General features: G+C 35.3%; 3 protein-coding genes and 1 non-coding gene across 4 annotated transcripts; 1 reads left to right on the top strand and 3 right to left on the bottom strand.

Moving 5' to 3' along the window:
* Positions 1–2827: 2827 nt before the first annotated feature.
* Positions 2828–5277, top strand: LOC147553212 (glycosyltransferase family protein (DUF23)). Its single transcript, XM_086671968.1, has one exon. It carries the CDS (start codon positions 3219–3221, stop codon positions 5049–5051), a length of 1833 nt encoding a protein of 610 aa, XP_086528094.1. The 5' UTR covers positions 2828–3218; the 3' UTR covers positions 5052–5277.
* A 3344-nt stretch (positions 5278–8621) lies between these two features.
* On the bottom strand, positions 8622–9438 carry MSRB1 (methionine sulfoxide reductase B 1). Its single transcript, XM_086671970.1, has one exon. The coding sequence runs from the start codon at positions 9406–9408 to the stop codon at positions 8791–8793; it is 618 nt and encodes a 205-aa protein (XP_086528096.1). The 5' UTR covers positions 9409–9438; the 3' UTR covers positions 8622–8790.
* A 930-nt stretch (positions 9439–10368) lies between these two features.
* TRNAK-CUU (transfer RNA lysine (anticodon CUU)) lies at positions 10369–10441 on the bottom strand. Its single transcript has one exon. It is a non-coding gene; the product is annotated as a tRNA-Lys (tRNA).
* A 140-nt stretch (positions 10442–10581) lies between these two features.
* LOC147553209 (serine/threonine-protein kinase AtPK1/AtPK6-like) lies at positions 10582–14856 on the bottom strand. The gene is made up of 6 exons (XM_086671969.1): positions 13630–14856; positions 12489–12571; positions 12278–12398; positions 12023–12196; positions 11449–11556; positions 10582–11351 (listed from the first exon to the last, which is right to left on the bottom strand). Exons 1-6 carry the CDS (start codon positions 14272–14274, stop codon positions 11067–11069), a joined length of 1416 nt encoding a protein of 471 aa, XP_086528095.1. The 5' UTR covers positions 14275–14856; the 3' UTR covers positions 10582–11066.
* Positions 14857–14973: the final 117 nt, after the last annotated feature.

Here is a 14973-nt window from a genome sequence, read left to right as displayed (position 1 = left end):
TCTTCAATATATCTTCAATATATCTTCAATATTCTGAATTCTTCTTGATCGTCGGATCTCGCCTTCTCGATCCGTCACGTACATACACGTATATTATTTCTGCAACTTATCTTGACCGCCGGATCTCCTATTTTCGATCCTCCTTATGTAACGTATCCTATTATGATAAAAAGAATTTGAACTTAAAACCTCCACTAAAGGAAGAACACTTATCACTCTTCATCCATATATTGATGAATTTAAGTGTAAAAGAACGATATGGTTTCTGGGTATGTTCTTAACCGAAACAACATTACAACTCATTTTTTAGGGCAAAAGTGTTGTTGTTTTTAATGACAAAATTCTTCTTTTATTTAGGAAAATAGTTTTTAAGTTGAGAACCTACCAAACACAATTATATTAAACCTTAATTATTGGAGAAACAAATAACAATAAAGTGAATATTAATTTAAAATTGTATTCTTCTTAATTGGACATGTTAAGACCACAACTATTAAACCTTTTTAATACTGATAAGTAATGATAGAATTTGCTAGATTCCAATACATTTTTGTTAAAAATGAAAGTTAGGGTTAATTTTGGTTTGGCTTCTAATTCATGACCAACTGTCTTATTTGAACTTATAATTTTTGACAATTTGATTTCGCTCCCTGTTGTGTTCGACAGTTCAATTTTAGGCCCAAATATTTGTCAAACTTTTCATTTTTACTTTTATGAGATTTTTGTAGTGATAATTTTGTTTTATTTATTCACTTCGTATCTCTTTCTCTCATCCACGTCACTCATCCACTTCATCTTTCCCTCTCTTTCACTTCACCTTCTTCAATTTATGGTCACCGGTAAAAGGTTGTCGATAATAGACTTTCAGACAACGACCTTAGGTTGAAGAACAAGAGGTGCATAAAATTGAAAAATGAAATATATTTTTTTTTGTTATAACCACTGAAAGATGAAGTAGAAGAGTTTGAGAGCCAAGCGAAGGAGTGAAAGGGATACGAAGTGGGCGTATAAAAAAGTTAATAACTATAAAAATACCATACGACACAAATTAAAGATGTGACAAAAACTAGAGGTCAGATCAAACTGTCTTAGAACCCAAATCGAACTGGCAAACACCTGGTGAAGATCAAAATAGCCCATTAATAACAAATTTGGGACAAAACGAAAATAACTAAAATATTACTAGTGAATTGGAATGAGAGAAAATAAAATCCTCTTAACAAAAAAAAGAGAGATAATAAAATATTACAATTTGTTATCCTCCGTATCATAAATAAAGTTCACGTTGATCCCACTTTCTCAATGACTAAAAGTTAGTGTCAGTCACCTGTGTTGGACAAACACAAACTTTGAGGTCAACCAATACATCAGTAATAGCCGTTGGATTCCCAAACATAGTAGAATGGGCTTCGTGCCTTGTTTGCGATCCATGTTTTAGATTCTAGGTTGTGATCACTTTAGATATTGTTAATTTTTATACTTCCTACATAAACCTGAGGTATTTCTCAAATGATCTCTAATTTATGATCAGCTTCTTGTCTTTTTTTTGTTGAACAACCAGCTTCTTGCCTAGCTAGCTCTTAGTTTATGTAAAATATCTGGTTACTTTTATTTAAAGATTATGTTCACCGACTATTAGTTAACGCTTAATTTTCTACGTATTTTCAAAGATACAATTTTTAAAAAAAATTCTATATCTAAATTTTTTTTTCTCTGTCGTCGTCTCATTTATTTATTTTTCTTTTCATCCACCCGTCAAAACAAACTTCGAAAAGTATTAATCGATGGTTGCGTGCTTACTTGTAGTTTATGTCTTGAGATTCTTTTTTTTTTGTTGAACTCTTGAGATTCACAAACAAGTAAAAAAAAAAACATATGTTGTATATTAATGTACACATGTAGCGTGTGGTAGTCATGAGGGAATTTTGGGGGTTTGTCCCACTCACCTTGTTACACTGGGAGTGTGGTAAAAACATAACATTTTTGTATTTAAAGTTTCAAATTGGTCGGATTACTTTTTCTTTTTTTAACCATAGAGTTATCCAAAGTAATAAATTGAAAATATATTTGAAAAATTCACTTCCTAAAAATTGACTCTTGTTGTATAATTGTAAAGTTGTATGAATAGTTCTTTTAACATTAATTAAAATTGGAGATTCTAAAGGTTTTTAGGGTTAGCAACTCTTCCCTCTCACACTTTCTAGTGGTGCTTTCTAGAGGGAGAAATATCAAGCCTAGGGTAATGATTTTCCAATTCTATTTGATTTGTAACACAAAACCAAATAATCTTAATCCAAGCTTCACATTCTTTGGTGATATACAACATTCTTTTCCTGCAAACTAAACATGAACTTGCAGTGTCATACCCTACTTTTTTTTTTGTTGAAAGGTGTCATACCCTACTTACGTACCAATTTAGACATTGGCGTAAAGATAATATTCCAATCAATGAAATAAATTGTATCATTTTAGATATTTCGTGAAATGAATTTCTTTTTTTCGAAACAAATTGTTACCTTAACTTAGATTTCTAAATAATAGTTGAGGACTTTCAACAACAAAAAAAAGATGATGGTTGCTCAAAATTAGTTAGTATGATTGTAGCATTTCCCTAATTAACCACACATTAATATTGTTGTCTTCCCCCCAAGGAATTTTGTTGTAAAGATACTAAGAACATCTACTTAAATATATACTATTAAAAAAAAAGTACCATATACTATTAAATACAATGATTAAAGGTTATGGTTTCCAGATCATTTGTTCAACCATGTGTCATCTTACAATTATATACCAAAGAGTAATTGGGAAATTAAAATCCAAGGGTGGGTATTAAATGAATGAGAGAAGAACAATTAAGAAGAATTCTTCTTTTAATACAGTATTTTTTTTCTTTTAAACAACTAGTCAAATAATCTTAAGGAAACAAAGAATTTCCCTAACCAATTATTAACAACAGCTTGGAGTTCTTCGACTTGGTCTCTACTTTCTCTCTCTAAAACTGATTCTTGCTTCTCTCTCTCTCTCTCTATCTCTCTTTTCCGACAAGATAACCAGAGTAAGATAACTAAGTGTGAAATCAATAGTAAGCTTGTACTTCCATTACTCCAGGAAAACAAGAGATCAGATCCATTACAACTCTACTAGATTTCTACTTAGATCTAAAACCAACCCCTCTTTCTCTTTCTATCTCATTCATTCTCTCTTACTAGACATTAATGGAATACGAAAAGCGTAGGAAAAAGAAACTAGTACTAACAAACCCATCTTCCCCTTCTTCATCTTCATTACTTCCTTCTCAATTTAGCTTCTGTTATTCACCAAGATGGTGGACCCTTTTGTTCTTCTCTTTTTTTGCTTTTCTTTTCATTTTAGATGGTCCATTAGTCAGATCTCAATACCCATTTCAACCATTTTTAAAATCTTCAGCAGCTAGATTGAATTCTGGATCTGAACTTGCTCACTTGAGAGTTGAAGACAGAGTGGTTTTCCCAGACCATGTTTTATTGTTCTTCTCAAAGAACAGTAATGGGGAGTCAGTGGATTGCATATATCATCAACAATTGACTAATGGGTCTGATGATCTAATTGAGGATAAGATTAGTAGTAATTCAGTCATGGTTTTACCAGTGCTATCGGTGGTGGTCGATGACTACCATAGATCCCGATCGATTGCTCGATGTCCACTTCCACCTGCTAATTACTCAACTCTGATTAATCTGCAAAGACATGGAAGCTGGGATGAGTATGGGGATTACGGCGGCGGGTCTTTAAAGGCGAAAAATCAGATTGTTTCATCATGGGATAATGTTGTTTATGAAGCAATTTTAGATGAAGAAACAGCAGTTGTTTTTGTTAAAGGATTGAATCTTCGACCAGGACGAGCTTCAGATCCAAACCAATTCATCTGTCATTTCAATTGGGGAAATTCAGAGCTTGATGATAAATATACTGTCAAAACCAGAGCTGTAACAGCAGGACAAGAAGTTATCAGATGTTCATTACCTTTCAAGGTACAAAATTCTCCTGCTAAAGTTTATGGAGTTCGAGTTTCGATTGGAGTAGTCTTACCTCATTATAATCGTCGGTCGAGGGAAGGTGAAAATCGTCAGCATCATCTTCTTCCTTCTGTTGCAAAAATCCCTCATTTGAATCCAAATGAGAAGAAAAACCAGCAAAAATATGAGCTTTGTGTCTGTACAATGGTGTGGAACCAAGCTTCAACAATTCGTGAATGGATTACTTATCATGCCTGGCTTGGAGTTGAGAGTTGGTTCATATATGATAATAACAGTGATGATGAATTAAACAAAGTAATCGACGAGCTAAATGAAGAAAACTATAATGTAAGCAGACATTTATGGCCATGGATTAAGACCCAAGAAGCAGGATTCTCTCATTGTGCTCTTCAAGCAAAGAGACAATGCAAATGGGTATCGTTCATGGACGTCGATGAATTTTTCTACTTTCCACTTCCGTCTGCACGCCATCCAAGTGAATTAGGGTTTCCAGGTAGTAATTCACTGAGAAATCTTGTAGCAAATTATTCATTATCAACTTCAATTGGAGAAATAAGAACAGCTTGCCATAGTTTTGGTCCATCAGGTTTGAAGTCACCTCCTAAACAAGGAGTAACAATTGGATACACATGCCGACTTCAGAGTCCCGAACGACATAAATCAATCGTTCGCCCCGATGTTCTCGACGATTCACTGGTTAATGTTGTTCATCACTTTCATCTGAAATCAGGTTATAGATACTTAAATCTACCACAAAGCACAGCCATGATTAACCATTATAAATACCAAGTATGGGAAGCATTTCGAGCCAAGTTTTACAGAAGAGTTGCAACTTATGTTGCAGATTGGCAAGAGAATCAGAATGAAGGGTCAAGAGATAGGGCACCCGGGCTCGGAACTGAGGCGATCGAACCGCCAAATTGGTCACAACAGTTCTGTCAGGTATGGGATACTGGTCTTAAGGACTTCATTGTGGCTAACTTGGCTGACCCTATATCTGGGACTCTGCCCTGGGAGAGGTCTCCTCTGTGACAACTTTTTTAGGCTAAATTTTTTTTACCCATGTACAAGAAGTCATTTATACACAAGTTGGTAGTCATTCTTTGTCCTTGTTTGTATTCATTTTTTTCGTTTGATAGGTTTTTATTGGGGTGGGTCATGAGAAACTATAGGTATATACACTTTCATAGAAATGTAAACTGAGGAATGAGGAATCATTATTTCTAATAATTAAATAAAATTAAAGTACTTTCCGACATTCCGACATGAGTTTCTTCAGTTATGCATTCACATATTTCCATGATGTTCTGACAAGCATGAGCTAGTTTTGCCAAAATAACTCAAATTGCAAACATTCATATATGGAAAAGGATACATCTTCATTATACAGCTTAAATCAATGTGAATACTAAAATAAGCTCGGATTAATTGAAGAAAGAATCAAAATCACATACATGCATATATGTAGATAGACTCGTGAAAACCTCAACATAGTATCAATAACAATCCTCGTATTAGTGGTTCACTATACGACGCATAGCTTACGTTCATTAGGGTGTTACCCACACTATGAAAAATAACAAACAAAGAAATAAAGAAGAAAAAAGTTTACATTACGAAGGAACTAAACTATCCAAGTTAAGGCCCACGGCAGAAGAGTCCCGTCACTGGCTTTGGTCTTGAGATTCCGTATCAGTTTTCTGTTGGATAAAAGGTTACATTAAGTTGGAGAGCTAGATAGTAATGGATAAACATTCAAGTGGGAAGGAAACAATTAAAACATGCTTCAATTGGAACAAGATAATCCCAGATCAGTTCAAGTAAGAACAGCACAAAAAACGACGACTGAAGATACTAATCATCCGAAACTTTAACCTGTATTATATGTTACCAGTTTATATCTCATTGTGATACCAAAGTTCTACCAAAATAAAATGCAGCATAACCATATAGGTTACGAAATAAAAAGAAAATAGAGAAACAAAGAAAATAAGCTTCTACCAAGTAATGTGGTGGTTGATAAAGCATATGTACAAAAGCACATGATTATGGAAATATTAAACCTAACACATGGAAAAGAAAGCGGCTATTGCACATGCACCTTATACACAGATAAGACTAGAACGGACAACTTAGTACCACATTCTATAAGTGTATCCAAGTATCTCGTAAGTGAACTTCGATTAATTCATCCAAGCAAAAAAGTAGCTCATCGGCAAAGCACCAAAAAACGCCCACAATGCAAACCATGCAAAAGGTACATCTAAGCAGCCTACAATCTTAAAACATTGATTTTTGTTAAAATGACAGAAATACGAAGATTGTGGTTATTTAACCTTAAGCATTAGTCGGAGAATAGTCAATAATGGTTTTTCTATTGGTCAAGAAAATAAAGTTTATTTACAAAATACAAATAAAGCAAGAAAAGCTGAAAGAAAGAGCAACTATGCTAGAGATCCAGTATCGAGACCGAGCGAAGAAATCAAACTCTACCAGTTTACCCCTATCTCTAGCTTCGAAAGGAAAGAATGTGGCCAGGAAAATTGAAGAATGTTCAATGAATTTGACATATTCATGTGTACCATAAGATTAAAGTATTTATGATTGTAACATGGAGGCAGAATATGTGGTTTAGCTTTAAATAGAGATGTTGAGATAAACCCAATAGTTTATACCAGCAAATCAGTCATGAAATGAACTTGACAATCATAAGCTTAATCAGGTATCATAAGACTAATTAGGGATTGTAAGCCTAATAAGTTAAAACTAATTATATAAAACAATTCTCTTTGGTTGTACAGTATAGGGTTTAAACAAAATGCAGAACTACTTTCTACCCTAGTTTTTGGTTGGAGAACTGCCGAAAGCACATTATAAACGCCTCATTTCCAAATTAAAGAATGAATACAAGTATTTATCTGATCAAGTTTGTAAATTTGCAATTAAAATGAATGATCATAAGATCTTCAGCAAAGAAATTGAACTTAAGGAATCAATATAGATATAGACCAAGAAGAGTGTTAACCAGAGCAATCATTATAAATGTCTAATTAGGGATCATAAGCCTAATAATTCAAACTTAGAGGGTTTAAACATTGCCTCAACAAAATGTTGAAATACTTTTCTACCCTAATGTTAGGTTAGAGAATTGAGTCCCAAAGTAGATTATGAATGCCTAATTTCCACATGTTAGAATCAAAACAAGTCTTTCTTTGTTCAATTTACAACTAAAATGAATGATTATTTGATCTTCAGCAAAAGAAATCCGAATTAAGGAATCAATATATGTAGAAATTAATAAGAGTGATGAGCAATCTAGGGGTTTTGATGTGAATCAAAGGGGAAAAGAGAGGAATACCGTTTGGGCGTTATGCCAAGAAAGACCTCTATAGACATTAACGGAGAAGGTGGCGGTGAGATAAATGGTGGCGACGCCGAGACCGGCGGTGAAAGCCTTGAATGTCCAGTCTCCTACTCTACTCGCTGCTCCTCCAATTCCACTCATCTTACTTGCGATCTCTGATTTTGACCTAATTACTTCAATTTCCCCCGCTCCCTCTTTTTCTTCTGATGAATCAAAATCTCTCTCTAACGATGATCATGGAATTTGGATGAACAAAAAAGCTAAAAGGACCCAAATTTTGGGGCCAAACTATGGGCCGAGTAGTGATGTAGCTGGTCCAATAAATCAGGCCACACAATGACATCACATTTCCGTGCCCTAAATTTTGGGCCATTTGGCATTTGTCATGGCGCTATGGGGTAGGAAGCGATTCGAGCTAAAGTCGTCTCAGGGCAAAATTTTCCTACCCTAGTCCCAGTCGGGTGTGTGACCATAAGATGAATGTATTACGTATCAGACGGGTTGGGTATCCGGGTATTTATTAGATAAGGACTTTCGGGCTAACCAGCATAGTAAAGGGTCCTTGCTCATACTGAACACTAGTTACGCGGTTGGTGGTCTGGGTATACGTGAATTAGGTAGTGGGTACTCGCCAACTTTCACGGATACGGGTAGATCCAGCTGCGTAGCGGGTATCTGTGTGATTTTAAGAGCTCGGAACCATACCAAACATGTATAGCTATTGTAGATCATAGAGGCGCAATGACAACCTTAAGGGTCAAGAGAACCAATTCGAAGTTGCATTACAGGCAGAGCTCGGCAATTTTACTAGCTCGATTGCTTTTAGAATAGAAGTGGCGTCTAATCAGAAGGGTAATTTATCCCATAATGGGAGATAATCCAAGAACTACGCGATATTGTAAGCGTCTAATAGTTTTTTTTTTTATGAAATGCGTCTAATAGCTTAAGAAAAGAGATTACTCATCTTCATCAATATTCTTCTTCTAGCTCTCTACTTTGCTTTTGTAATTTGATTCAACTCTTTAAGTATCTAATTATGAGTATTTGAGTGTCTCAAAATGAAGTTGATAATTTAGACGATACACGGTAGTCTGTAAACAACAAAGTTTACCGAAGCACAAAACAAGAATTCAAACATTCCCAAACACAAACTAACATCAGTAGTTGGGTAAAGAAAGAGAAAATATCCATGAATGAAATAATCAAAGTTTAGTATAAAGACATGTACACCCTGCCTATTCGAAGAAAATCAATATAATCGACATTAAATATCACATATAAAGATTTCAATATATCCTACGAAAATATTTCTCATATACCAAACATTTTTCTATATTCAAAATACAATATTATCATGTAATTCTCTGCTCATTGCTAATTAGTTTTGAATTACAGACGGACTTCTTCTCATTCTGATTTTACGAATTTGAGAGAGGCACTGTTAATACAATATCTTTTTCGAGTAGGAGGTGGACCATCATCAAAAACATGACCAAGATGAGCATCACAAATTGCACAAAGAACTTCTGTCCTGGGCATGAAAAAAATTGACATATCTAATTTAGATTTGACATTATTTCCAATGGGTTGATAATAAGAAGGCCAACCAGTTCCACTATCAAATTTTGTTGATGATTCAAAAAGAGGAGTATCACAACATATACAATGATAAGTTCCTAGGGTTTTAGTGTTCCAATATTCTCCTGTGAATGCTCTTTCAGTTCCCTTTTGACGAGTAACATAGAATTGTTCACCAGTTAGTTTTTTCTTCCATTCTTCATCACTAATGGATTTGAAATCAGAATTGGTTTGTGGGTTTTGAGATGGTGAGGAAGATTGTGATGAACCCATTGCTTGACAAGGGGAGAAGAAGAAACTCTGCTTTTGTGATTTCTTGAAAATTGAGTTTGATTTGGAAGAGTAATGGAGTTGGGTTTTGTGGGGTTGTTTTAATTTTGAAGAAGAAGATGGTAATAAGTGGTAAGGAGAAGGTGAGAAGGTCAAGGTGATGGTGTTCAAAGTCATGGCTAATTAGGTTTTTGGTTCATTTTCTAGGTTGTGTGTGTTTACACTTTTGTTTGATTAAATGTGTGGTTGATATTTGGCCATGTGAAAGAAATCAGATCCACATTTTAATAGAAACCCACACCCCACCACCTTATCCTTCCCGACCATAGACTCTAGAAGGTGTTCTTTGGGCCTATGAAGTAGTTTTGGTGGATGATGTCGAATATGTCTGTTTTTTTTTTTTTATGAGAGAACATGTCTGAATATACAACTTATTATGAACCATACTAGAGAAAAAGTAAAAGTTAAAATAAAAATTAAAAAATAAAGATGGTATAAAGTAGAGAGAGATACATAAATCATCTGTTAAAGAAGAAATACGCGGTGCGAACTGTAAATAGTGACACTTCAACACCATCCATTTTAATCATAGAAATGTTTCGGCTATTGTGATAGAGTCACATTTATACTACATTTGTATATCGAGCCATAAACTAGTCGAAACACAAGATTGATCAAATCACCTTTAAAGTTTCTTCTCTTCTTTAATATTCTTTTTTATCCATTGATAATTTATTTCAATTTTCTACCTTGTTCTTCAATCTAATAGGTATACTAGTCAAGGACCTAAAATATCTTTGTAATTTTTTTTTTTATAGTTAGTCTCTTCAAACTAAGGAACTTCCCATCTCTTAGAAGAGAATGAGTGTCACCTCAACTACCTCGTGATCATTTGACCAATTCTGTAGTTCGTGATTTGCAAAAGAAAAAAAGTCTATGACACGCTAGACGGCACCTCAACTACCTCGTGATCATTTGACCAATTCTGTAAGTTCGTGATTTGCAAAAGAAAAAAAGTCTATGACACGCTAGACGGCACCTCAACTACCTCGTGATCATTTGACCAATTTTGTAGTTCGTGATTTGCAAAAGAAAAAAAGTCTATGACACGCTAGACGGCATCTCAAAATAGTAAATCGCCCACCGTGGGGCTCGAACCCACGACCACAAGGTTAAGAGCCTTGCGCTCTACCAACTGAGCTAGACGGGCTTGTGTGTTTCTATGTTGTCTAAACTTTACAACAGATCAAGCTCAATCAGATCTATGAACTATCCTGTCTGTTAGGCTGTTTTGTTTAATTATATTTATAGGTCCTTGCAAATAATTAAATTAGGAACAAAAGTATAAAATTAAATCGGAAAAACAACAATTTTATAAATAAGGCGGGTTTACCCAATTCGGGTTCAAAGTAGAATCTATAAGTTAATTACATACCCATAAGACAATAACCCATTTCAATCTTCCTGGAATTCTACTTTTCCAACATAATCAAAACCCATGTAAAAATTAGAGTTTAAACCCAACAAAAAAAAAATTGTTGCTAACCAGATGATCACTTTGAAGAAACCACCTTCTATGAGTCATATATGTAATAGCCCCACATCGCTTGGGACAACGTTAACGCCAAGACCTTCAGATTTATAGGTGTCTATGTGAGTGTTGATCATAAACAAAGATCTTCACCCGTCCTCCCCACGCATATATTCCACAATCTAACCAACATAACCATATTTCCGATGTTTCGAAGAATCTTGACCAGATATAGCAAAGGATGTTAAAGAGTTTTCGTCGAATTTGATGAGAAAATAAGCCTTTTCTCAGTAGGGCTTGTGTTTCATGGAGTCGAAAGCCATGGATTAGGTGCAATATAAGTATATCCATGAAAATGTTCACCTGAAGTTGGTGTTGGAGCTGGTGAATCATCTGCAGGCATTGTCGTCCAACATTTATCGAAATTTGATGTACAATCTCTTCCAGTTACATCTGGTTTGAATTTAGGTTTCAGTTCTCTCTCCTCTAACCTCTTCCAGTTTACCGATTTAAACCACTTGTGGTTTTTTACTTCATCACTTCCAGTAGGTCCACTTCCTAACCGTCTTCCCGGCTCCTTTTGAAGTAGCTGAGGAAATATATTCATTTTTTTCGTCATTCCATACTGTTTTAGCTAGTGGTGGAACATACCAATATAAAGATAACGCATAGAGATTAGGTCTTACCCCTTTAAGTAAAGAGTGAGCTTCGCTGGTTAGGAATGGTGGGAGCTTCATTTTTTCTTGAATAATTTTCTGCTGAAGCTTCTGTCTGTTGGCGTGTGTGTAAGGTGGCTGCAAGAACAAAAGTAAAACTTCAATGCTGAGGATGAAGATGACAGGGAAACCAATATCCAACACAACTTTTATAGTAGCAAAGCTTCGACATCATTTCTAGGTATTCTTTTTAGGGACTTCTGGGATTACTATTCTTACCTCTAAGCAGAAACGTCAAATCAAACCTGTTTGTGTTTTCCCAATTAAAGGGTATAATTGGCATTTGATGAACTCAGCTCTTAGATGATCTCCAACAGAAAGTTACATTTAAGTTCAAATCAAGAAGTATATTTAGTGTTCCATAAAATGTTTTGATAAATTAACTCGGGTCTTAGATCATCTTCGTTTGCTTATAAACACATTACTTTAGAAATACTCATGCTCGAAACTTGTGAGGGTCAGGAATCTAATGGATTATATACATAATACATAATACATATACAAATTAGTCGAAAAGGTCGGAATGAATATTCAAGAGTTTTACCTGTCCGGTTAACATTTCATATAATAGTATCCCAACACTCCACCAATCTGCGTCCTTGTTGTGGCCCTTGGACAGCAAGATTTCTGGTGCCATATATTCTGTCGTTCCACACATTGAATTTGATCGGCTAGATTCATCAATTTCTTTTGCCAGCCCAAAATCAGTTAGCATAACCTGCATAAGTGGTAAAGAATTCAAATACACAACACATTAATCAGAGGAAGTATATAAATATGACGATGGGCGTAGTCTTACATGTCCATCAGTATCCATAAGAATATTTTCAGGTTTAAGATCACGATGCACGATGCCTCTACTATGAAGATGTGAAACAGCAGAGACTATCTCGGCTGTATAAACCCTTGCTTGATCCTCACTATCCAAGACATAACAAAGAGCCAAAATTAAAAAAAAAAAAACTGAACAATATATTGAAATGTTCCAAAGATCAAATGTAATAATGTACCTGAAAAGTCCCTGTCGATATAGATGATAGAAAAGATGCCCTCCGTTTATAAAGTCCAGGATTAGATACAACTTAGACTTGGTCTGCAGAAGAACAAAGGAATCACAACCAAGATAACGAGCAAGCAGTAGAGAAGAAACAGATCAATGTACTGAGCAACATAGGAATAAATGGGGTGACTTATCATTGCATCACTATTAACACAGAAAGCTGTATTTTTTATCCACTTCACATCTTTCTGCAACCTATCTAGGCTTCATAGGCAAGAGAACGATGCTAACCAAGTTAAAGTCCCTCGGCTAGGTTAAATTATATGACGGGTATGTGGCCGCGGGGAACTCAGGGTGGGAAGCTCGTACAACTTCATTAGAAGCAAAAGTAATCAAATCCCATGTGCAATATTATCTGGTTGTGTTTGGTAGCCTTCATCTCCGTGGAAATAGGGGGATTTTGATGAAATAGGCTAGTTTCTGTTCTTTCGTTGCATTTTATTTCGATACAACTGTAATCCCCTTAACTCAAAACAGTGACAAAAAGTGTGCTTTTTAACGAATTCCATGAAATACACTTCTCTGCCTCCCTGACGGAATCAGTTCCGTGGACCTCGAGGAAATGAATACACTTCCATGGAGTAAATTTCTTTACTATCATATTAACTATCACGTGATTCATATCCTAAACTGCCTTAAACAAGTAATATATCAAGTCCCAGGCTTTCTTACCCATACAAATATTCTGATAAAATACCACAAATTGTGTTCTTACATAATCAATGACTCGTATAAAGGAAACATGAGCTCTTACGTCTCTTTCACCAAACGCAATAGTCCCACATCACTTGGGAATGTGTCCAGAGCCTAGGGGTTATAGGTGTGAGTTCAAGCTTAGTAAGTCTCGAGACCTTTTAGGTGAGCTCTTGGAGCTTTTTCCAGGAACAAAATCCCATACCCTTTAGGCTTGGGATTGGGTGTTTAAAGCAGGGACAATATCGATAACTACTACAACTCAAGGCCCGTACCAGTTATACAAAATGTACATATACAAGTTACTCCTTCAATTCCTCAACTTGGGTATCAAAGCTTATATACTAAAACAAATTGAAGAGAAGAAAAAAGAAGGAATTTTTAAATTTGATTAGTACCTGAAAAGAGTATCTGAGCTGAACAATGAAGGGATGATCAACCTTAGTAAGTATATCTCTCTCAGCTCTCATGTAATCAACATGATTCTTCTTTATAATTGTATCTTTCCTCATCACTTTCATGGCAAATATCCCATCATCATCATCATCATTATCACTTTTATTATCAATTTCACTACAACCCTTTTTCTTAACCTGAAAAACCTTCCCAAATGCACCTTGCCCAACTACCCTCAAGATCTCAAAATCATTAGGACCAATTTTATTATTCACCCCATTTTCTTCTTCCTCAGTTTTATAATTACCCTTTTCAGCATGAATTTGAGCTTCATCATCATCATCATCTATAGCTCCTCCTCCTCCTTCTTCTTCATCATCAAAGATTTGTAAGCCATTTTCTCTCTCTAAAGGGAAAGAAGGAGGAAGAGTGAATCTAGGGGAAGGACCGACAAAAGAGTGAGATCTACTGTGAATGATTTCTGGGTCTTTAATAAGAAATGATGAAGAAGTTGAAGGACCAAAAACTTCAGAGAAATCAAAATCTTCACCACCACCAGAAGTTGATATTGAAGGAGGGATACTTAGTTTGTTAAGCTTGCCTGATAGTATTGAAAGAAGGGTTTTCTTTTGAGCTGTAGAGACCATTTTCTCATAAGAGAAAAGTTAGAGAGAGAGAAAGAATGGAATGGAAGGAAGCCGGGTTGGAATTACTTCTGGGCAGGCAAAGAAGACGGAAGATTACATGGCAGAGTAAATTCAGATTAGAGAGAGAGAGAGAGAGAGAGAGAGAGAGAGAGAGAGAGAGAGAGAGAGAGAGAAGGAAAACAGATACAATGAATGAAAGAAGCTCCAAACTACTACCCAAAAGCTACCATCAATAATTGGGAAGTAGATGGGTGCCGATCCAACTCTATAACTATTTGGTTTATTTAATGGAAAATGAGGAAGCTATATATGACACTCCATTTTTTTTTATCATAAAAGGATATTCGTATAATTGGGGAATTGGAAAGCAATTGCACATCATTGGAAGAGGAGGCAGTATCCTGCATGACTAATCTCCACCGTTTATCAACATTATAGTTGTGGGAGACAATATTGTGCTCAAGGGGATCAATCGCCATTTTCCAGTAAAGATCCTGACTACAGAAGAAGACATTAGCAGCACGGAAGGCTGGTCTACGGGATCGTGTAACAATTCTACATATTTACATGCTAAACAAATCCATTGATAGAGAAACTATACCTCTGGTATAACCCAGTAAGAAATTATATTTCCCATAAAACAAAGTAGTTTGGTGGAATTGTGTAATTTCTAAATTGAATCACTTGTTAGTTTCATAG

This window comes from Eschscholzia californica, unplaced genomic scaffold (assembly GCF_041429995.1).
Source record: "Eschscholzia californica isolate CP2 unplaced genomic scaffold, dmEscCali1.0.p SCAF_3, whole genome shotgun sequence".
NCBI classification, from domain to species: Eukaryota; Viridiplantae; Streptophyta; class Magnoliopsida; order Ranunculales; family Papaveraceae; genus Eschscholzia; species Eschscholzia californica.
The sequence above is the reverse complement of the archived record's forward strand: the minus strand, read 5'-3'. Positions and strand labels throughout refer to the sequence as shown.